This window comes from Podarcis cretensis, assembly GCF_951804945.1.
Source record: "Podarcis cretensis genome assembly, chromosome: 13".
In the NCBI taxonomy this organism is placed as follows: domain Eukaryota; kingdom Metazoa; phylum Chordata; class Lepidosauria; order Squamata; family Lacertidae; genus Podarcis; species Podarcis cretensis.
In genome coordinates, this window is record NC_137182.1 from 23,288,149 (window position 1) to 23,313,245 (window position 25,097).

General features: G+C 44.1%; 1 protein-coding gene across 6 annotated transcripts in view; it reads left to right on the forward strand.

The window, feature by feature from the left end:
* The first annotated feature begins 10,927 nt into the window (after positions 1 to 10,927).
* Positions 10,928 to 25,097, forward strand: part of SKAP1 (src kinase associated phosphoprotein 1) — a 350,548-nt gene continuing 336,378 nt past the window's right edge. For 2 of the 6 annotated variants that reach the window (XM_079949868.1, XM_079949869.1), the window contains exons 1-3: positions 10,928 to 11,274; positions 12,252 to 12,335; positions 15,460 to 15,524. In XM_079949868.1, the coding sequence (XP_079805994.1) occupies positions 15,498 to 15,524 (27 nt within the window). In that variant the 5' untranslated portion in view covers positions 10,928 to 11,274; positions 12,252 to 12,335; positions 15,460 to 15,497. Of the gene's footprint in view, positions 11,275 to 11,302; positions 12,336 to 15,459; positions 15,525 to 25,097 lie in introns of those variants that run through there. The other 4 variants (XM_079949862.1, XM_079949867.1, XM_079949866.1 and 1 more) reach the window with 4 other exon arrangements.

A 25,097-nucleotide genomic window follows, 5' to 3' on the forward strand; every position in this document is an offset into this window, starting at 1 on the left:
TAAAGGTACCCCTGCCCGTACGGGCCAGTCTTGACAGACTCTGGGGTTGTGCGCCCATCTCACTTAAGAGGCCAGGACCCCATAAAAACATGGAATGGCCAGCATCTGAAGTAAGCAACAGTGGGCACCTGTAGAAGCCCTGTTGTCAACCGCCAGAGTATCCTGGCCTTGCTGCTACTCTTCCTTGTTGTCAAAAGGTCTACTCTTTGACATCTGATGGGATGTTGGTTGGAGAATTGTACTGTAAAATTTCCAGAAGTGTGAATTTTGAAGGATAGCTGTGTTTCAGTTTTAGTTTCTCAATAAAATGCCAACAAATTGGAATTGCTCCCCCATTCCTACTCAAACGTAAATCCCATTGAGTTCATTGATATTTAGTCCCAGTTAAGTACCGGTATGTATACAGCTGCAACCTCAATCTCAACGTCTCATACACCCTCCTACATGGTACCTCGTACATCAGGGATGCTAAGTGTTGGGAGAGAGCTCAGTTGGTAGAGCATGGGACTCTTAATCTCAGGGTTGTGCATTTAAGCAAAAGATTCCTGCCTTGCAGGGGGTTGGACTAGATGACCCTTGTGGTCCCTTCCAACTCTACAATTATATAATTCTATGATTCTGGAAACTTACGGCCCTGCAGATATTGCTGAACTACAACCCCCATCAGCCCCAGCAAGCTTGGGGTGATGGGAGTTGTAGTTCAGCACTATCTGGAGGGCCACAGGTTCCCCACCGCCCACCGCTGTCCTACATAGACTCTCATACATACAGTCATGATGATATACAACAATCAGAAGCTGGAATGGGAAAAAGGGATGTCAAAGAAAATCACTTTCTTCCTGAAATATTTTATCGCTGTTTAAAGCAAAGACTACTGTTTTGTAATAACTTATTACCCCTCCTTTATCTGTCAGCTGATATAATGAGACACTGAATCTGTCAGCAAAACTTTCAGCAGCAGTTTTTTCAGCAGTGCCTTAAAAAAAAAGTCTCCACCCTGAAAGAAAACAGGGTGATCTTTTCGGCAGCTCAGCACCATGCAACTTCAGCCACGTGTTGCTCTCTTTGATTTTCCCCTCTACCAAATCTTGTTGGGCTTAATAACAATAAATCAGCCAAATTGCAGAATTGCCGGGTAGAGTGAATGTGGTGGAGAATGGGTGTGTGTGGATGGAGAAATTACAACATGTCTAACCTTCGCCTTTTAGAGTTTTGCTTGTAAGGTTCCCACATCTGGACTTCATTGAGCCCAATGTGATGACAATCTCCAATAAATGTTAATGGGGAATCCCACACAGCCCATACATTGTAACATTAATTCAGTATGTCTGTTCATCTGACAAGCGCTATAATGTACAGAGCTCCAGAGGCACCCTCACCTGGAGGCCAAGTGAAGAACCACCTCAGGCCAGGGCCGGATTTAGATGAAGAGAGGCCCTAGGATACTCCACTTGTGAGGCCCCTCCCCACCCCCACCCTCACAACTAGAAGAAAATGGAAGAGTGTTATAAACAAAATAGAGTGAAGCCAAGGAGGAGGATGGGTATTTAAAATTCTACAATTCACAATTTTCCCTCTAAAGATATTATTGTTAAATACCATGGTGATTCTTTTAAAAAAATGCATAAAATTAACACTGAAAAACTTTTGCAATAACTGAACCATGCAAACCTTTTGTGTTCCGGGTTGTCCTCTTATATACCTACTGGGATTGACAAGGCACCTGACCCTCACCTCTCCTGTAGCTGCCTCTGATTAGTTATCATTTAACTCTTGGGGGGAATAATTAGCATCACACTTCATGTGCATGGAAATTGCCAAACCAATTAACCAACTAGAAGGATTACTGTTAATAGCATCAGTTTTCCTATAACTTGATACTGATGGATAGTTTTGATGAACTGCAAAAGCATATTTAGTTGGCTTTCTGTTTCTACCCTGGAACTTTTCTTTATTAGTGCCACTTTGTGCAAATGAAGGAAAACAACTTTTCTGCTTGTATATGTTGAGAATATAATTTTGGTTACTGAGGACAAACAAGATTGTACAAAAACAAGATTGGGTGCAGGCCTGGCCAGGACATAGGTATCCTGACTGTGACAAAGGTGACCTGTGTGCTTGCTTGCTTAACAGCTGTTGGGAACTTCAAGGTCCCCGCTCTCCCTTCTTATGGTCTTTGTACTGGACCTGGAGACTCCAATAGAGAGCATTACATGTCAAGAAGGAGGGCAAGTGGGCACTCTATAAAATGACAGGGCAGGAGTTACACAGAGCAGGGCCTTTTCACTGGTGGTGCCCATTGTATGGCTCGCTCTTCCCAGACCTGCTCTCTTTTGGCCTGTATTTTGGAGCTTTATAATTTAGGAAGACTTTGGAAGAACTGGTTGACAAGTCTTATCAGTTGCTGACGTATGAACGGATTTTATTTGCTGCTATTCTGTGCTTCTGGTGCACCAGGGTTTACACCAGCGTAATAGAGTTGTCCACGATGCCAGAAGGGATACAATTTACGAGCTTTCTCCATTATCTGCACAGCAGGGGTGTTCAGTCAACATTGCAAAGGCTGAGCTGAAGCGTTCCCTGCTGGTTACCTGCTTTCAGCAATAGGGGTCGCTGTTTGGTAGTACCCAATTGGTTAGCTGTCAGATTCTAGAGCTCCCTATTGGTGGTTCTTAGGTTATTCACAAAATGCAGAGTCCATTCATAAAACACAATGTTCATTCATAAAGCAGTAACATAAATCTCCATTGCTACATATTGGGTGTATATTTCAGCAGTTGAGCGTGCAAGTTTATGGCCATGCTGTAATGTAGTGCTTATGCAACTGTGAATAAAAGGTGGCTGGGCTCATTGTCTCGGGGTTTGGGGGGAAGAGGTGACAAAACTGATTTCCAATAAGTGCCCCCCCTTTATTTCCATAACAAGTCCTTGAGTCTGTACTCTGAATGGTGACACCAGGGACCTAGAAGATGCATGGCTTGTCAGTCCAACCCCTGCACAGTCTCATCAGGGCTGACCTTAAAGCAATTGGATCAACTGGGCCAAATTGGGCCCCACGGGCCGCTCCTAAGGAGGCCCCTGCACCAGGGCAATGTAGCTGGATTTTATTTATATCTATAAGATTTTGCAGACTTTGGCTGTGAACTGGGGCCCTACCAAAAAAATAAATAAATAAATCTAGTTGCGTCCCACTGCTTCAAATTGGGCCCCACTGGCTAGCCCTGAGTCTAATAGTTGCTGGGCCTGAGTTGCCCTGCCCTTGCATGAAGTCTTGGGTTTTCAATTTTGGGAGAGGGGAGACTGTGGCATTGGGGAGAGGGCAGGCTGGTGAGGCCCCCTAGACTTAGAGGCCCAAGTTGCCCTGCCCTCACATGAAGTCTTGGGTTTGCAATTTTGGGAGAGGGGAGACTGCCTGCTGGGGAGTGGGAGGGCTGATGAGGTCCCCTAGATTTAGAGGCCCTAGGCTTCAGCCTACTTAGCCTATACATAAATCTGGCACTGCCTCAGGCAGGAGGTTTTGGGCGTCATTAAAGAGGTGGCAGAATGGAACATAGGTGGATCTGATTCACTGGCTACAGTCCTTTAGGAAATGGTCTTGCAGAAGCCCAACTGAAAGTACACAATAATGTTTCGAGGAGTTATGTAGGAGGACTGTTTTATTGAGTGGGAGAGACTATTTGGATTTCCTCCGTTAGTGTCATATGCCAAGATCAGAGTGCTGGGAAAATCCAACCCCCCAATGGCTGAAGCTCAAAATATCAGAAGCAGAGGGGGAAACAGGCAGGCTGACAGGTAGCAGGTAAGGACACACTCTGAAGGCACAGCAAGACAACATGGCAGTCTTTGTCAGCAACGGGCTGCTCATAGTGAGGGAGCGCTGGAAACTTTCGAAAGATGCCTTATACAAGGTCAGGTTTTTTGTCTATCTAGCCTAGTATTCACAGGCAGTTGCTCTGCTAGGTGGTTCAGGCACAAGGTATTTCCAATCACATGCTACAGCCACAGCAAGCACTGCAACAATCCAACAGTTTGAGGTTGTCTTCACCCCACAAAGGTGCACTCCTTCATTGTCTCCCGAGACAGATGAATATCAACAACATGATCATAGATAGTAATCTGCTCTAGAAGCCTCTTTGGCTGAAGAGTTGCTTTAGACATGCTATAAATAAATAAATGTAGAAAGTTTTCAAATATTGTATCCACTGTGTACCATCGTGAAGTAGCGTTTTGGCTATTTTTGCACTAGGGCCTGTGATGTTTAAAGCAGGCTCTTTAATTCCTCTCCTGGTGAAAACACAACAGTAGTTAGCATAAAAGGTGTTTGACATATCTTTTCTTTACCTTTGCTGGATCTTTTTTCTTCTTCTATTAAATATTTTGAATTTTTTAAGCTTGCAAACTTCCACCTGGAAATTGACTGCTCACGCTACAATGCAGCAGCCCCTGAGGCTGCCTAACAAATGCGGGACAGTCATAAAAACTCCCTGCTCCTGGGTTTCACTCCCAGCACCTGAGGCAGGGGAGTTCAACGGGAGTTTCTTTTCCTGCCCAGTTAAAATGACAAATTGGTACATGAGTGTTTAATGAAAGATGCTGGAAACGTCCATGAAGATCAGAAAAATCACCTCGCAGAGCTGACAGGCAGGCCATCTGCATTCCCGCGTCCCTATTAATTCCCTAACGATAAACGACAGGAGAGCCTAGAGGGTTAACAGCTTAATTCAATCTTCCTCAAACTCCTTTTCCAGGGCCCTGTCTGTATCTCTTATTAGAAATGCATTTATAAAGCATTATTTGCACACTAGATAGTGTTGTTGTTGTTTTAGAAAATGGCTCCTTGCTTCATGCATCAATCATATTGCTCCCCAACCTTCACCATAGCCCTAATGCCAGATCTTCCTTACCATTCCCAATACAGCGTGGCCAAAATTTGCAGAAACAAATGATGTGCCTTTTTGTGACATCCCCTGCCCAGATGGGTGACCTCACAGATCTTGTGTGTCACACAACTGTGCCCACTGGCTACATGATTAGATTTGGCTGGCAATGTACAGCTGAATTCTATGCTGATTTGCTTGGAAATAGAGCAATTGAGCTCAATGTTGGGATTTACTTCCAAGTAAATAAGCATATGGTAGTTTGTTCAGGATTCCTGGGAATTGAAATGGTGTGCAGAATTCTATGAGGAAAAATGTGCGTTTTGAATGTGTTATTAGTTGCAGAGGGTAGGTTCTATGCTTGAGCCCCTCTTCTAATTCCTGGACCCAGCAGATTCAATTCCTGGAATAGCCAGGATAACTTCCTGGTGAGGTAATCGCCTTCTAAGTATGGGCTATTAAGGTATCAAAGGAAGTGGTTCTGTGCCAGATAACAAATGGGTGGAGCCCCCTCCCTCAACTCATTGGGAGTTAGAAAGACAAAGGACAAAGTTGGGAGTTGGGCTATGTGAGCTAGAAGCTAGAAGCAAGGCTGCAGGCTGGGCAGCAGAGAGATAGAACCATGCCTGATTTCTGCTGGATTCCAAGGCTGTGGCTATGGGAGAAGCAAGAACCCCTAGGGGTGTTAATGTGGTGAGTCCCTCCATTGTAGGCTCAGGCTGCATATATGTGTAAATAAACCATATATCATAAAGACATCACAGTCTCCGCTGTCTCTCATTCCAAGGAAACCGAACACTGGGTAGGTGCCTGGAACTGCTGGAATCTTGCACTGCTCAGAGACTGGGGTGACATGGAACAGTGCTTTAGAGATATATTGCATAAACAGCCAATGTTAGCAGACACAGAGAATACAATGGATCATGTTCAATCTCTGGATCATCTACATTCTTATGCATTAACTCCAGCACTGCCAAATGCACACATAACATTTGACTTTTGGTTTGCTTGCTTTTACCTGTAGTAGCTAGGGAATAAATAACTTGCTCTACGGCAACCTTGATTAATATAAGTGTCCTGGAACTGTCTTTTACTGTCACCCGTGGGTCTCCTGCCATTGGCACGGTTCTTATGGTATCAGTCTAACTGATAAAGGCATAAGGATGCTGATCAAAAACACTATTAGGGCAGCAGGGCAGCTTTGTGGAGAAGGAAGGCTTTACACAGGAATTGCTGTAATGGGAGGAAATATGTGCTATTGGTAGGAATGGAAGGTAGGAAGAGCAGGTAACCTGGATAAAAAGTGGAAGAGTCCTCAGGAGCTATAATGGATGGGTGGAGAACATTTTGACCTCCGCCAGAAGGCCTTGCAGCATGTGGCTACTGCCATCACCTCCTGTCACTGCTGTGAGTCCCTGCAGGCCTCTGCCGCAAGGACTCGCAGGCTACTGCCGCTTCTGCTGCCAAATCCTATCGCCACTGCAAGGCCTCTCAGGTCAATGCCTTTACTGCTGCCACTTTGTGCCGCTGCTGCAAGGCCTTGCAGGACACTGCCATTGCTGCCACCACTTTCTGTTGTCACCACGAGGCCTCACAGGCCACCACTACTGTTGCCACCTCCCACCGCTGCTGTGAGTCCTCACAGGCTGCTGCTGCTGCTACTGTCACTCTCTATCACCGCCGCAAGGCCTTGCAGGCCGCCACTGTTTGTACTGCTGTCGCAAGGCCCTGCTGGCTGCTGCTACTGCTGCCCCCTCCCGTCGCCTCCACAAGGACTCGCAGACCACCACTGATTGATCTGCCACCGCAAGGCCTTGCAGGTTGTCGCCACTACTGCCGACATGTACCGCGGTCATGGCAAGCTGTTTCTGCCACTGCTACCTCTGACTCCTAACAGACCTGCTGGTGGTCTGGCAGTCCCAGATTATTTGTATTCACTATGACTCATTGCCATATATTGGATTGTCTTGAATGCCACCATTTGGTAGCCAAGTCCGAAACCAAAAGTTCTGTTGGGATGCATTTTGGCTTGCCTGTTGATGAAACTGAGTGTGTGATGACATTGTCCTGTTCACCTCTGTTTAGTTCCGTCCTTATTTCAGACATTGTGGTAGATTGCAATTTTTAGCTAGTGATAACATTGCAATGTTTAGCTGGTGATATTGTTAGGTTTAGCTGCTGATAACATTGCAGTGTTTAGCTGGTGAGTTATCCAGATGTTGAAAACCAGATATTGCCTAGCCCAGGCTTCCTCGATAGATCGCCCAGACCTAGTACGCATGGGTTGACCAGTTGTAAAATTGGTATGCTTGTATCAGGTCAGACCATTGATCTATCTAGTCCAGTTTTGTTCACTCTGACTGGCAGTGCATCTCCAGAATTTCCCCCATCACCTGCTATCTGTGTTTCTCAAGGTAATCTGTATAGGGCTGATGGAGATGCTGCTGATTTTTTATGCCAAGATCACACTATATATATTTATTGCATTTACACCCCAAATTTCCTCCAGGGTTCTCATATATTTGTAGACTAGGCTTACAAACCTTGACTAGCTAAAAGTCACATGGCTTTCTGTGTATTTGGCCCTGGGCTCCTCAATCCTAGACTACATAGACACCATACACTTAAAGCACATGGCTTCCCCCAAAGAATTCTGGGAACTGTAGTTTACCCCTCATAGAGCTACAATTGGTAACTCCCTGGATTATTTGGAGGAAGTAGCATGCTTTAAATACATGGTATGTACGCAGCCCTGATCTGAAACTCTAGACACTACTCCACACTGCAGGTTTGCAGATAATCCCAAAGACTACTTTTGTTTCTCTTCCAACTCTTTGATTCTGTGATTGCTCGCTTTACCTATCTTTATCCCATTCTCTTAATCATTAGCTAAGAAGGCCTGAAAGTATGAAAAAGAGCAGTATGTGGTTTCTTTCAGCTGCTCAGCCAAGTTGGCAGAGTCTCTTTACCTTTAAATATCAGCCACCCATGGTGAAACAACTCTGACTCCATGTTGGCAGTGCAAGGGGTTTCCATAGAGACAGAAGTGCAGGTCGCAACCTCTGTAAATGTAATCAGAGCACTGGAGCTGCTTGTGTGTGTGTAGACAGGTTTAATTCTCTTGGTAGTGGGAGTTCAGTAATGCGGCATGTATGTATAAGCAGCTCTTGGTGACTGACAACCTGTTATCTTCAAGATGGCTCAGCTCAGAGCAGAGCTGCCAGTCCATCTTTTAGAGCTGTCTTCTCTGCTGCCTTTTCATACACTAATTCCACCACGGACCCCCATTGGGCCCACTTGTCAGCATGCAAGAGCTTGAAAATATAATAACCATTCCACCTATACTCCATCTGTCTGGGTTTACGGCTGCCTCCTCACAATGCCAATTTTATAAAATCAGATCTGGAGGACCTGGCTGCTCCCCCTCCCTTCAATCCTTTATGGGATTGACCTGCTCAGTTTACAAGGGAAAGTGTTTCCCTCGTAAACTAAAGGAAGCTACTGCCCGGCACTTGCACCTTGCCTGATCCACCCTCTCCTCCTTCCCTGGTATGTTATCCGTACTTCTCTCATCCCTTCTCTCCTTCCATTGTTTCCTGCCACTCTTACAATATTGTAAGTTCCTTGGGGCAGAGACCTATTATTTTTGCATATGCTTGTTCATAAGGCTTTTTGTATATGCATGGCGTGGCAATAATAAAACCTGCCAAGTCTTCCGCTTTCAGCGAACTACACTAGAGATGGGGTGGAGTGGATCTCAGCAACTACATTCTTCCAATATGAATTTGCTCATGTGAAACTGAATATATAATATCCAACCTAATTCATTGTTTTCTGTATTCCTACTTACATACGTTGATGGAGCTGGGGGGCGGGGGACTAAGGCATAAATGGATTGAATCTGGCAGTTCAATTCATTATTAACTTAGGATTCATCAATGCAACTTAACCTATGAGGTTTGTTTTATTTTAAATTATCTTACTGTGTCAAATTTCAAAAGAATTCAACACCAGATACCACACTACATACCCACAGAAAAACACTTGGAGGACAGTAAAGAAAGGATGCGGAACCCATGAGCCTCCAGACAGTGGAGGCTGATCCATCAGGGCATATGGGGCATTGCCTCACCAATCCTTGTCTGCCCTCAGTTTACTTAAGTCTCAGTATTGTGAAACTCAGCAAATAGGAGGATGAGGACAAAACAATAATTTGTTGGATTTGTCTATCATTGGTTCTGATTCCACTTACCGTATTTTTTGCTCTATAAGACGCACCAGACCACAAGACGCACCTAGTTTTCAGAGGAGGAAAACAAGAAAAAAATATTCTGAATCTCAGAAGCCACAACAGCAAGAGGGATCGCTGTGCAGTGAAAGCAGCAATCCCTCATGCTGTTCTGGCTTCTGGGATAGCTGCGCAGCCTGCATTCGCTCCATAAGACGCACACACAAAGTGAGTCTTATACAGCAAAAAATACGGCAATTTTGGACTCCGTGCCTTACTAGTCCCAATGAGCATCGGCCACCAATGCCTCTAGATGTTGTGGGATTCCAGTTCTCACCATCCCTGACCATTGGTGATGCTAGCTGGGGCTAATGGGAGTTGAGGTCCAACAACATCTAGAAGGCCACAGGTTCTCCGCCTGTGAAATAGTAATTTAAAAATAGTGATCGGAGGAACCAAGAGCCCACATGTTCAAGTGGCGTCCAAAGAAGTCTCTGATCTTAACCTTGATTATGTGCAGAGGTCTACTGGTTTAAACGCCAACTTCCTTCTGCTTTGCTTTGAAATATATGCAATCTATCAATCTCCCCCTTCCTGCTTTTCTGTTCAGTTTTTTTCACTGGGCTCCCGAGTTGGCATTTAAGAGAAGCACTTCAGTTCAAAGAGAGCATTTGGGCAAAGGGGGCTCATTTCTTTTGATAGCTAATTAAAATAAACTTTGTAGAATCTGACCATCCAGTGGTAAAAATCAAAAGTTTTGTAAGCACACTTTTGTGGTTATTGCTTCTTCTATACATGCCCCCATTCAGAACTGTCAGACAGGTGAAGGAAAGAACATCACCCTACTCTTAGGTAGGGATGAGGAACCTATGGACCTCCAAATGTTTGTTGTACTACAGTTCCCACAATCCCTGACGAATAGCTTTGCAGGCTGGGGATGATGGGAGCTGTAATCTAGCAACATATGGAGGGCCACAGGTCCACCATCCCTGTTCTAGGGCTTAGAGCTTTTTTATTTTATATTTTTTTGGCTGAAGCCTGCTATTCACCATCTCAAGAGTATGCTATTGTCCCACGGGCAGTATTGGCTGTAGGGCTTCTTTCTTGTAAAATGGTCTTTTATTTCCTAATGGGGCAGAGTAACTGATAATTATGTCATTACAGGGTGCATTTTCCCTTCTTTATCTCTGAATTGCAAATACCAAGATTAATATATTTATGTTTCTAGAACATAATGCATTTCAAAAAATTTCCAAATGCGCTGACATGAAGGTAATCTCTTAACATACAACCTAGCCAAAAGCAAAGTACTTTTAGCAGCCTGATCCTGCCCATTTACTCACAAGTCATTCCCATTGAGTTCAATAGAACATTCTCCTGTGCAGTGCATTTGTGTACGCACTGAACTGAGAGTAGGCCTCCATTAAACTCAACTGAGATTACTTCAGAGAAGACATGTGGGATTGCAGTTAAGCTTTAGGCTTTTACACACACACTTGGCTGGAAGAAAAACCCACTGATCGCAGTGGGACTTATCCTTGTGTAGACAGGTTAAGCTTGCACTGTTGAAATACCATATTTTTTGCACCATAACACTCACTTTTTTCCTCCTAGAAAGTAAGGGGAAATGTCTGTGCATGTTATGGAGGGAATGCCTACGGGTGGCATTTTCCTCCTCTAAAAACTACATGCATGTTATGGTCGGGTGCGTGTTATAGAGCGAAAAATACGGTAACTATTACAATCTCAATGGAATAAATACTGGAAATTGGAGTTCAAACCCGTAGGTCATAAAGTGGCTAATTTAGTCCTTTTACCTGAAGGCAGGGGTTGGAGAACAACAGGTCTTGTGGGGGTGGTCTTGTGGGCCATGCCTTCTGCTCTGGCCGCATCTCTCATTGGCCTTGCTCTGCACTCTCCGCAAATGATTTTGCTTGACTGCAAAGATTCCTTCTACTCTTGCCAATGGCCCCTGCTTCCCTGATGGTGGTTTGCGTGTGTGTGTAAAAATGTCTGGCGCTTGTGATGCTGAAATACATAGCCTGCTGCACAAAGGTAAAAGTCACACCATTGCTCTCCCCACTTTTGCCTCAGGCTACACCGGCTGCTGTCTCTGGAAAGTTCCACATGAGGGAATGTGGCCTCCATGCCGAAAATTGTCTTATTAAGGTATCTGCAGCATTCATGTACAACATGATTCTGTGTTCCCTGATTTATAATGGAGTCTGCTATTTGAAAAAAAAGACAGCAATAAAAGGATACATGGGGGCGAAGGGAGAGATGGAAATTGCTTAGAAGCAGGGCCCGGGTTCAGTAGGGCTGCGGGGCAGGAAGGCCTGAAGCTTGAAGGAGCCTCAGATTTAGACACTTGTTAATTCTTTGGCATTTGATGAGTTTTGCCTCGTCTTTTTTATGTTCATCGGATCAAATGGTGACACACTCTCTCAACTCGAGAACTGCAAATGTAAGCAACTAAGGCACACGATTTGGTAAAATACTTTTTTGTTAACTGATATCAGCTGTGATGCAGCATGAAGGCAAGATTTTCCCCCTCAGTAGCCAGTGTATTTGCATAGAAAAAGGCTAGAAAAGCATTTGTTAAATCAAAATAAAAAACCAAATGCTGTTTCACTCTTCTTTTTGGTGCCTCATATTGTTTTTGAGTGTCATCACTTTTCTGTGGCTGCCTTTATTATGCCTAGGGCGCCCCAAACCCAGAAGTCTCCTGGGCCTCCCCAGGCCTCGGAGCGGGCCTGCTGAGAAAGAGAATTCCCCATTGCTCTCCCCCACTGCTAAGGCTCTTCTTATTTGCATGGCTGCACCTCCTTTCGCACCTCTGATCAGGGTGTACAGAAAACAGGGAGCAGCAGAACGGCTCCCCCGAGAGCGGATGAGGCTCAGGGGTCCTTTGTACAAAGGAATTGGTGGGGAAAGATTGGGTGGGAGGCAAAATACCAGGTGGATGGCCGTGGGGAGATTTTTTCCACCTTTGATCTCACACTGTCCTGTTCATCTGAGTGGAATACAAAGTGAGGGTGCCAGAGAGCCAGCACTTTACCTCCGCCGTTCAGTCGACGGGGGAGAAGCACTGAGCGAGACCGACAGACTGTCACTGGCAAAATGAACTGTCACCTCCCATTTTTCAGAGGCGCAGAGGGATGAATTGCAGCTTTGAACCGTGTGGCCTGTTGTTGATTGAGTTCCGCTGTCTTCGAACCCCAGCGAACAAGGCAAGTTCATTTTCACGCTGACGTTCCCGCTGCTTATCAATTTGGGAGCCAGGGAAATTAACTGCTTCAGAGCTAATTTCCTTCAGAGCTTGTGTCTCTTTGGGAAGTTCCACATACGCCCAGGCAACTTTGGGCTTCTTTGTCCTTTCCTTAATTCAAGACACATTAACACCGAACATTTCAAGCCCTATGATACTACTTGAAATAGTTATCATAGTTTTTCCTGAAGAATGCTGGGAGTTGTAGTTTATTGGGGGTATTGAGAGTTGTTAGGAGAATACTTTTCTCCTCACAGAGCTACAATGATCAGAGTAGTTTAAAAATCAATCCCTTTTCACAGAGCACTCTGGAAATTGTAGCTCAATGAGGGGAATAGGGATCTCTTAACAACTTTCAGCACCCTTAAAAGGTAAAGGTAAAGGTACCCCTGCCCGTACGGGCCAGTCTTGACAGACTCTGGGGTTGTGCGCCCATCTCACTTAAGAGGCCAGGGGCCAGCGCTGTCCGGAGACACTTCCGGGTCACGTGGCCAGCGTGACAAAGCTGCATCTGGCGAGCCAGAGCCGCACACGGAAACACCGTTTACCTTCCCGCTGGTAAGCGGTCCCTATTTATCTACTTGCACCCGGAGGTGCTTTCGAACTGCTAGGTTGGCAGGCGCTGGGACTGAGCAGCGGGAGCGCACCCTGCCGCAGGGATTCGAACCGCTGACCTTTTGATCGGCAAGTCCTAGGCGCTGAGGCTTTAACCCACAGCGCCACCTGCGTCCCTTCAGCACCCTTAATAAACCACAATTCCAAAAATACTTTGGGGGAAGCTGAGACTGTTTAAAATGGCATCACGGTGCTCAAAATGTATGGTGTGACTGTAGCCCCAGACTGGCTGGGAAAGAATCCCAACATCAGACTAGGCATTGGTGTGGTGGCAAATTCTGAAGTGTAGGCCCTCATCATCACAATTCCCATAGCTATGCCCTCATAGCCACACATTTTCTAACATTATACAGCAAAAATGATTTTTTAAATACCAATTTTGACATTTAGGTTTCAGTACCAGGCTAGCTGTTCCCCCTCACCCCTCTGGCACTTTGCCTGACATCCAGCCCAATGAAGAGTTTGGGTGGAACCACAAGCTTGTTCAGTTTTCTGACATTTAGGTTGGTCGTAATAAAGGGACTTCGGAATCTTTCCAGATTACAGAGGAAGTTTAACCCATAGTCACGTATACTAATGCAACCTACTTCTTCCTCTTTTTAATTTTTGTAGAGCAGGGTGCAGGTAGCCTGTGGACCTCTGTGCAGCTTAGGCTACTGTGTTAAGTGATTTATAAATGGTTGAAATGAATAATAAAACATACTCAGAGACATGGGAGTTGCAGTCCAGGTTCCCCATCCCTGCTGCTGTCAGAGGGACCATCTGATATGATAGCCATGTTCAAATATATAAAAGGATGTCACATAGAGGAGGGAGAAAGGTTGTTTTCTGCTGCTCCAGAGAAGCGGACACGGAGCAATGGTTCCAAACTACAAGAAAGAAGATTCCACCTAAACATTAGGAAGAACTTCCTGACAGTAAGAGCTGTTTGACAGTGGAATTTGCTGCCAAGGAGTGTGGTGGAGTCTCCTTCTTTGGAGGTCTTTAAGCAGAGGCTTGACAACCATATGTCAGGAGTGCTCTGATGGTGTTTCCTGCTTGGCAGGGGGTTGGACTCGATGGCCCTTGTGGTCTCTTCCAACTCTATGATTCTATGATTCTATGATCTCTTCCTGACCACTGGCCATGCTAGTTGCCATAGATGAGAGATGTGCTGCGGCACCCATTCAAAAGCTTCAGCAACTCCTGCCACTGAAAAGCATCCATGGGCCCAGTGGGGAGAGTGATGAATGGCAGTACAACTGTGTTAGGCTGGTTAATGGCCCTTCCAAGTCCCTGGGGCCCTTGGCCAGAGCCTGACTTGGCTGACTGCTGGGGCCAGACCTAAGGATGTGTGAATCCACTGTTCCGTGAATAGCTACATGATGATTTCCCAGACATTACAGTGATTTCAAAGGTGGAAGTGACATCCTTTGGGGTTTGTTTAAAAGAAGCTCAATAATTTTGGGGTCATCCTAAAATATGGCAACCCTAGAGCTGGGGAACTCGTTGAACTCCATCTCCCATTAAGATCCGGAATCTTGGAGCTGGTAGTTCTATTAGACCAAAGGAAGTGATTAGGAATCTCGTGTCAGATCACTCTTAGAATCTCCTACAAACTATAGTTCCCAGGATTCTTTAGGGGAACACATGACTGCAATGCTAGCATAAACATAATGTAAATTTGAGGTACAGTTAGGCATTTGCAACAAAATCCTAAATCTCATTGATTTCATTGGAGCTTACTTCCCGGGGAGTGGATATAGGATTGCAGCCAATTGGCACTACAATGTCTTGGTCTGGTCTTGTTGGTGGTGTACAGTAGTACCTTGGGTTAAGTACTTAATTTGTTCCAGAGGTCTGTTCTTAACCTGAAGCACCACTTTAGCTAATGGGGCCTCCTGCTGCCGCCACACCGCCGAACCACAATTTCTGTTCTCATCCTGAAGCAAAGTTCTTAACCTGAAGCACTATTTCTGGGTTAGTGGAGTCTGTAACCTGAAGCATATGTAACCTGAAGTGTATGTAACCCGAGGTACCACTGTATTTAAATTCCAAGCAGCACCCATTACAAATGTTGACAAATGTCAACAGGAGGCAGGCTTGAGGAGATGAATATACACACCACAGACTTGGTTAGCTGGGCTGTTGAATGCCATGTCAGCTACTCACAGAGATCACTTGACAGCCAACTGCTTGCCTTCCACTTTTTCCCCAGGATAGTCTGTTTCTGATAACAGCAAAGAGAGAATGCAATCAAGGGAAATTCAACTGGTATAGGGAAGGACCTATAGTGTTTCTGTCATTGACTTACTTGTTTAATTTGGAATGGGAGGAGATGTTGTCCGCATACATAATTAACAGCTTATAACAATGAAGAATTGTGGAATTCACTTTGAAAAGATGCAGTTATGGCCACTAGTCAGAAACTTTTATTCGTGATAGTAAAATATAGTCTCTAGGCTGGTGTTAATGAATCTGTGGTCTTCCAGAAGTTGCTGGACTACATTGGCCATGCTGGCTGGAGCTGATGAGTCCAACATCTGGAGGACACAAGGTAAGGATGGAAGAATTTGTCAGTTTCAGTTTTCTCAGTTTCTCATTTGTCCAATCTTAAATTCTCCACATTTCTGCAGCAATTTGCCAATCAATCAATTAAAATTCTCATGAAAATTCTTTAGCAATTTAGTGCAATTTTCTCCTTATAAACACATTTTTATTCCTGTGTAAGGAGAACAATAGCCGATGCCACTACCCCACCTTTTCTGACCCTACCTGTACTACCAACTTGGATAGGTTGTATTATATAACTTTAACTCAGGTCTGGCTGAAGATTTTGCTGCCAGAGACAAATGATAAGATGCCTCCCATCCTTGTTCTGTGTACAGAAGCTGACTGGCCTGGTTATTGAATCTTACTTCAATATTGGGAATGGGGTAGGGTACTCCAGTGTATGGCTGGGGGCTCAGGAGAAACCACTGTGTGGTGGGGCTGCTTTTTCTCCTGTTTTTTGTCCCATTCTGCCTAATGGTGGAGCCAGTCCTACTTCAATTGTTATGTCTTTTCTAGAAAAAGTTGGGAATGAAAGCCCGGTGACATGCTGAAAATTATTTTAAAAATCATTGCAGTGCTCCCATCCATCCATAAACTATAATTCCAGAGTTCCTTGGGAGGAAGCAATGACTATTGAATCAAAATAAATCTGTAGTGTGGATGTGCCTTTTTTCTTTCTCATTCAAAAAACAGAAAGCAGCTTATAAAAAGAAATAAAACCAATTACATAAACTCAGCAACTTCGATTAAAGCATATCAACAGTGATTAAGAACAAAAGCTGGAATCAGTTGCATAGCTCATTGATTTTATGGGGCGTACTGCCAAATAAGCATGACTCAGATTGCAGCCTTGGCTTTGACTGAATAATCCTTTGCTTTTTGTATTTATCAGATCTTCATATCACTGTTATAAATTTACCAAGTGCATTCCTTACGTTTATTTTATCTCACTCATATGGATGTGGTTTTCCATTTCTTATTACTCAATTATATATGGGCTTATATAAATTGTAGTGCTTTAACTTTGCTGTCTGTGTGACGCTCTTGGGATGCCAACAGAAACTTAGTTAAGAGATAAATTAGAGGTAATCTCAGAACTCTGGCATTCTATAAATTATCCGCTGGGATGTTGATGCATAACCCAAAGAAAAGCTGGTGTTTTTCAAACTGATTTCATCCTCTCACACATACACAGTGGTTTCTATTATTGCACACCTGGAGTGCCCTGTGTTTATATATACACACACATCACAGTGTGCAGCAAGAACAGGCTGAATTCTGTTCTGTACTTGCAAACAAATCCATCTCATTTTGTTTTAGGTAATCCCTGTTGCTATCTCTATGGCCTTTTATGTCGGTTTCTGCAATAATGACTAACGCACAGGTGTTACCCATTGATATTGTTCGCTGGGATGTGGGTGGGTATTCATTCAGTATTCAGTTGGATATGGGTCCTTTTGTTAAGACTCAGTATACTAAAAAGGAATGAAATGATCAACAAGCCTTCTAAATATCTGCTCTTCTATCTCAATGAGTTTCTCTTGCATACTCGCTTCCACACATTCATCCTCATCACCCTAACCATAGTCTGTTGGAAGCCAGTACAGTGGTACCTCAGGTTACATACGCTTCAGGTTACAGACTCCGCTAACCCAGAAATATTACCTCGGGTTAAGAACTTTGCTTCAGGATGAGAACAGAAATCGTGCTTCGGCGGCGTGGCAGCAGCAGGAGGCCCCATTAGCTAAAGTGGTGCTTCAGGTTAAGAACAGTTTCAGGTTAAGAACGGACCTCCTGAATGAATTAAGTACTTAACCCGAGGTACTACTGTATAAAGAGCACACAAGACTCATTGCACCAAGGTGTCTGTAGAACAGGTTTGTATCAGACAACTCAGGTGGTATGTCACAGACACAAGAGGGAAAGGCATCGTGCAAAACCTATCCACTGAGTATTGCAAAGAAAATGTTTATCCATACGATCTTATTTATAATTGAGGCACCAGCTAATGATGCAGACGGGGAAGAGATGGCAGAAACCTAAGGACTTAAGGGTATTTTTGAGAAGGTAGGGAAGGCACCATGAGCCAGCCTCATCAAGGGCCTAAGGTTCTCTTAATTTAGTACTGAATGGCAACAGTATTGAGAGTTGTTGTTGTTGTTTTGATTTATTACCTGCCCTTCACCCTAAGGTCCAAGGGCAGGTCACAGCAATTTAAAATACAGCGTTAAAAACAGTTTAAAACAAATTACAATCCCAGGAATAGGGTGGGTCCTACAAACAGTGTCATACACCAAGGTAAAGAAAGAGGTGTGTCTTCAGCATGTGACCAAAACTGAGTAGTGAAGGTGCCAGACTCACCTCTGTGGGGAGGGAGTTCCACAACTTGGAAGGATTTTAAGTTCCTGGAAAGATCTTTGGATCTTCATGGATACTAAAAGTAATCAGCTGGAAAGCCCTGGGAAGAGATTTCGTATCAGATTTTGACTGTGTTGGAGATATTTCAGGGAAAAGCACAAGTTTAAATGGCATTTTTTGATTTATTGAGGACTAAGAACACAATCCTGTATACAGTACAGTAGGTTCCCCAGTGTTCCATGGGGCTTACTGCCAGGAAAATGCACATAGGATTGCAGCCTGAATTGTTAAAAGCAGTGTGTTATAGGAGGATTTTGTTGTAGTTACTTTTTATATTTCATAACTCTGGCAGTATAATCTAACACATCAAATGCCCTTCTTTTAAAGTAAAGGGTTATATATGGCCATTGACTTGTTTATAGCAATAATGATTTCTATCAATTGTTTAGAACCACAAAGTAAAGACAGGCCTGCTTAAACCTTCAAACTTGGTGTCTCAAATATTTCCATCACAGGACTAACATGGGGCCACTTGCTATAAAATACAACTGAGACAGAAACCTGGAGCCAATTAAGGTATTTTTTTAAAAAAAGAAGTTGCCATGTAGCATTAGGTTACAGGCTGAGGTGGTTCTGAGGGAAATAAACTGGTTTAAATGCTTCCAGTGCTTTTAATTAAATCAAGCAATATGCCATAAAAGTGTCTTGGAATGGAAGGACTCCATAAAGGAAACAGAACAGAAGAGTGGTGCATTTTTACAGATTGTTAAAATGAATAGTGTGCTGAATGATTTGTTGACATAGGGCACTTAATTTATTTAAACACAAAGTAGGCATAGTAATGTTTTTTTATTGTGCTGAAGTTGGACAGTGAACATGTAAGTGCTGCATGAAGTTGAAAGCAGTTTTGTATTAAACTTTATCAAAACAATCCTATACAGGTCTACCTAGAAGTAAGTCCTGATTTCAGTGAGTCTTACTCCCAGATAAGTGTGGCTACATACACACTATGCATTTAAAACACATTCTTTCCCTCAGAGAATTCTGGGCACTGTAATTAAGGGTTGCTGGAAATTAAAATTCTATGAGCAGTAAAACTACAGTGCCCAGAATTCCTTGAGGGAAAGAATGTGCTTAGTGAGAATAATATAGACCATGGTTTTTTTAAGAGAACTGAAGAAAATTTGAGAAAAGCTTGGTTTCCCATGGTGTATACCAGGGGTGGCATTCTGGATGTTCTTGGACTCCCAACTCCCACTAGCCTCAGAATCTCCAGGGATGATGGGAGCTGGATCCTAGTAACATCTGGAAGGACATAGGTTCCCGCTCCCTTGTGTACACATGTGCACACTTGTTTTGTTTTTTTCTCAGCTCTGGTCAAGCAGCGTTTGCAGGTTAAGAGTCAAACCCCACATTTCAGCCAAGTGTAATATTAGCCCAAAAGTCCCTTCCCTGGAGAGGATGTTCTTTAGCAGCAACATAGGGAGGAGGAAGGGGTATTTAGCCCAGACACTGACAGCCTGTTACCCCGACTAGTGTTTCCAACTGATCTTGCAAAAATCAGGCAGAGGGAAGCAACTAGGGAGAAGGAGGCTTCAGTGGGAAACTGCCTGGCAGGGGAAGGATGAGGCCTGCCATTCCTTTTTTCCTCTTCTGCACTGAAGAGTGTTCCTTCCCAGAAGGCAGTGCCTTGCTGAAGGGGCCATAGGGTTCTCATTGCAGACAGCTGCAGTGCAATGTGTAGTTTGGCTCTGAAACAAAACCAAACCCTGCACAATCTGCTTTAGCAGAGGCAAAAGTGAGATGGATATCCTCTCTGTAAAAAATTCCCCCATCTATCTCCAACCTTAAATTTTGTTTTTAAAATGTCCTTCAGGTTTTAAGTTTTGAAAATGCTTGGGAAATTTCTTTGTGCAGCCCAGAGCTCATTGCATATTAATATGGGCTTTGGTGGCAGTTGGCCAACAGTACAGCATTTAAACATTTTTGTTCTGTCCAGGACTGGTGTCAGTGGTCAGCAGTGTCCAGCACCTGCCAAGGTCCACACACCAACAATGGGGTCACCTTGGAGCACCAGGGTTTTCTGACTCTGTTCTTCTTTCTTGCCATTGCACCAGCTTTCTCCACACACGTGAGCAGTGACAAGAGCAAAGAGAAGGAACTGGAGCCTCCACCTGCCTTGCTTTGTCATCTATCAAAACCATCATCATCATTATCATCAGTAGTGGTGTGAGTGAGGCATAGAGGGAGAAGGTAACTGAATGGGCAGTGTTGACAGTGATAGGAGGGGAATCCACTGCAAGCATTTTCTCCAGGTTGCCCCCATGCCAAATCTGGATCTGGCCACATAACAGAAGCTTCACCTAACCATTTTGCCATGGGAAAAGTGTTGATATACCAGAATTAGTACTAGCAGCCCACAGTGGCCAAACTGGTCTTGAAAATCATCACAGAGACTGTGATCCTCCAAGCCTCTCTATCTGGCCCTTGAGACTCTCTCCAGCAATGCCCTCTATTCTCAGGCCAGCCACCCCATGTCACACCCTCTGAGTGTTTTTTCCTGGCTGGAATATATCCTCAGAAGGAAATGCAACTCTCAGGCTGAAAAAAAGGGTTCACCAGGCTTGTTCTAGGTTAAGCTACAGACCTTTGTCTGAGCCAGGGCCAGCATCAAGACATGGTATTTTGGGGCAGCTACTAAAGTCCACACCCATCTGGGACGTCACTGCTGGCTCCCAGGGCCTCGTTACCCCATTCATTCTTTTCTTTCCTGTTTCTCTCTGTTCACCTGTCCTCTCTAAGTCGAGACAAGAGTGAGGGGATGGAACATCATCCTCCAGTTGTCTTGCACTCTCCCTGTGGGCGGTTGTGTAGATTGGATCCAGAGGGGAAGAGGACAAATGAAAGGGCAGCAGTGGCAGTCTCATAGAGGGAAGAGCCCACTGAGGGCATCTTGCTGAATATCTGCAACATGCATCTCGGTCCTCAGTTCACGCCAGTGTTACCTCCAGCCATGTGCTGCTTTCATTTCTTGGCTACTGCTCCTAATTCTTCTTAGATTGACAACCTGGTTGTTAATACTGACTGCTCAGTAACTCCTGTCCTTTGTCAGGATTTGTGCTGGCTGCCTGCCTGGCTCTGGGCTGTAACTTCTTTCCGCTGCCACACTTGGCGCTTTTCTCTAATAACATGGCTTGTTAGAAGTGAACTATCTTCATACACCAGCTTGGGTCTGATCCTGCAGAGTAGGACAGATAACTTTTTAATGCCAAGGGTCACAGTCCTTTGGGAGCAAGCTATCAGTGGACACATACTGGTGGTGGGTGAGGTTGGAGTCAGAACCAATAATGGGTGAGACCAGGGCCAAAGAGAGGTGGGGCACCTCCCTTTCTGACTGTCACTCCTCTTCCTCTTCTTCTTCCTCTCTCTCCTGCTTCCTTTCCCCCTTTCCTTGCCACTTGTGTAAAAATGGCCAGGAGCTGCATATAGACCTCAGTGCATAGGTTAGGGACAACATAAGAAGCTGCCTCATACCAAATCATACCATTGGTCCATCAAGCATCTGTGGTTATATTTGGTTGGTGGCCCCTGTTGCCTCACCCATGCTTGTTTGTTCCCCACTTGAGCACAACCTAGTTGTTTCTGAAGACCCAAACAATATGAGCAGACCTGTTTCTACCAATTGCTTCCTACCTACAGAAGGCACATTTAAATTTCAAAAACCCAGTTACCGATAGGTGATGCTTTCTTGAGATCTCCACACAGTGTGTATGTCACAGTGCAGTATCTACATCATGCTTTTCATTTAAAAAAAGTTTGGGTTTTTTTTAATAGAGAGGACTAGCACAAGACCCCTTTATCACTCTTGCTCAAGACATCAGCATTACTTTTCTGCATTTCTGCATTTTAAAAATCTTGCTGACCCCTCCAACTACAGCACTCCATTCTGCCCATTGGAAACATAACTTAAGTCTGGAAACTTTTTTGCAGTTCTAGAGAATTCTGTTTTAAAGGTGAATGCACATGGGTACTGAGATGCCTATGTTCATACCCAGAACAAGAAAAGGATTGTGGAGAGCCCGGGAGTGGTGACTAAGGGGCAAGGGAAGAAACACAGCATGATAAATTACATCAAGCTCATATGGATGGCAAGTGATGGAATAGCGATGAATGTCATGACTGAAAATAATCTGGAGTGTGTTGGACACTCGTGTGGCAATCACACACACACTAAAATCAGATCTGAATTCGCAAGATAATGTGCCTGTCTGGAAGCACCCCTAAAATCCAGATATGGGTTCATATGGTTCAAAGTTGTCCCTTTTGTAATCAGATTCCAGACTATTTAGGATATTTAGGATAGTCTTCTCCAACCTGCTGGTATCCTCCAGATGCTTTGCACTACAGCTACCATAAACTGTAGCCAACATGGCCAGTGGCCAGAGATACTGGGAGTGGAAGTCCCAAACATTTGGAGGGTACCAGGTTGGGAAGTCTGGTTTAGAGGTTTACACATCAATAGCAGCACCTAAAATGGAGCCTAGGAAGTTTCCAAACTGTCTCCAAGGGCAGCTCTTACACTAATGCAGTTGGGTGAATTGGCCTATTGACCTGATCTTCTCCAGATCCTTTCCTTCCCGACTACCTGTGCTCACATCATCCAGTAAATGCTCTTGTGAGCCAGCCACTGGCTGGCTGTGTCCCTTAGTATCAGGTGTGAGAAAGGCATCCCTTCCTGCAGCCCTTTACGACACACAGCAGACCTCCTCATTAAGACTCAGTCTTGTCAATAAAAAAGTCATTAGAGGAGATGTTGGGAGAAAGGAGCCGTGATGCTGAAGACATCCAAGGGAACAGGGAGGTGCAGCTCCATCTCATATTCTGACTGCAAAGGCAAAGAATCAATAAATTCCTCAGCTTTAAACTGAGGGCCATCCGTCAGTGGGAGGGAATAAAAAGGCGGTGGGAGAACTTATCTTGTTTCTCATCTCTACCTACTGTCTGTGGCATTCTTCCTAACCTTCTTTTCCTTCAACACCTGATCAATGTCAGCTTCTTTTGTCCCTCAAAAGCCATAGCTGGTATCTCTGTTCCCATCTCCCCCGATTCCCTCTTACCCTTTTTGCTCCTCACATATTCATGTGCTGTTTGCCCCCCTTTGTTTGCTTATAGTCACAAGCTTAAATCTGTGTTCTCTGGTCTTTCATGGTGTGTGGATCAGACTTGTCACCAGACCTTTAAAAACTATTATACCCTCACACTGAAATTCTGCCTGTTCATCTTACCAATAGCTCTCCAATGCCAAAAACCAACTTAAAAAAAAAAAAAAGGTTCTCAGAACTGAAAATCTGTAATACCAATGAACAGATTCTGTGGGTTAATCTGTTTACGGCAGATTCTTTCGGGTTCTCTTTGTTCCTCTGGTGCTGCTCATCCTTCATAAGACTAGAATAGAGATCTGAGGGCAGTGAACTCAAATGCATACATATATACATACACATGTACATATACATATACAGGGTGAGTCCTTTAAAAGAGGCCCCATTGATACAGAGTACACATGTTCCACGGTTCTAATATATGTATGATTATATACAAATACACACATCTATATAGTAATTAGTACTGAAATTAATAGGACTTAACTCATCATTTCAATGGGATCTAAGTGCAACTAAATTGGGCTCATCCAGACTTCCTTTAGTGCTGTGTTTCTAGTCAGGATTTTAAAGCTCCAAGGAGCTCAAGGTGGTGTACATGGTTCTCTTCCTCCCTATTTAATCTCCACATCAATGTTGTGAGGTAGGTTAGGCAATGACTGGTCCAAGGTCACCCAGTGAGCTTCATGGGATTTGAACTCTGATCTCCCAGGTCATAGTCCGACACTCTAACCACCACACCACACTGGCTCTCCTATGTACACACTCTTTTAACAATTTAGTTGCCACTCTCTCCATGGTTCTTTCATTTCAGTTTAAAAGATTTCTACCTGTGTGGTGAAGCTTCCTGGTATGTTTTCATGAAACAAAAGTGGCAGACTTCCAAAGGGGCTAGGCCTCCCTTGCATGGTTTTTAAATATGTAAGGAAGCCTAATGTGTATGCAGAAGTCTTAACCTATATCTGAACCAACGTAGGAGCAATATAATAGCTAACATGCCTGTAAAGATACTTATAAAGGGGCTCTGAGGGAGAAATTTAGTTGTCTATACTAAGGGTTCCGAAACTATGGTCTTCAGACCACCAGTGGTCCACAAGATTCATTCAGGTGGTCGGGAGTGTTCTCTGTCGATTTGTGGTTGAAGACGAGAGACGGCACATCCAGCGCATTAAACATTCATATTGATTTTTTATTGTATGCTATTGTTGCTTGGGTTTCTCATATTGTGTTTTATTGTATTACAATTTGATTTCTATGAAATTCACATTGTAATACAATAAAATACAATGTATAATAAATAAAACAAGCAATAAAAAAACAGTTAAAAATAACGACAGGATCTCGCACTGTACATGACAGATGCTACAACAGGCTGAAAAACCATTAAGCGGTCTGCCAAGACCCTCAGCAATTTTCATGTGTGGTCGGTGTGGGGAAAGGTTTGAGAACCACTGGTCTATAGTGCAATGTAAAAATGAATATTAACATAAATATCTGTAGAATGCCTGCCATTATAATTAGCAGGGTGGTTATAGAGAGAGGATTTGTATGCTGCAGGGAACCTCTGGAGCACAATGTGTATCTTTGCAGCCCCAATGAGATCTCTGTCACCAATCATCAGGGGCAGTGGGCATGTTCTGTTCCCATTACAATATTGTCCCCAGGTGCAGACTTGTGCTTTCTCCCATAGAAATGAATGGCAGCCATTCACTTATATAGGAGAAAGTAAATCTGAATGCTTCTGGTCACCATTGGGACAGTTATTCCAGTGTCTGGAGTGGAAAACAGGTTTTGCCTATCTCAGCTGTGTGATCTAGAGTAAAATCTGTGTACAACTAAGTGAGAACCTTTGAGAATCAAGCCAGCCCCTACCAGCACAGCTGACAAACACCGGGTCCTTCAGCTTGAAAGCAAGATGAGTGCTGCAACCCCATAGGTGCCTTTGACTGGACGTAACCATCCAGGGGTCCTTTACCTTTTACCTTTTTTTTTTAACCTTGATGTGTTTCATGGTCATGTTACAGTGTTGATGAAATGTTGGAAATGGAAACCAGCTTTCA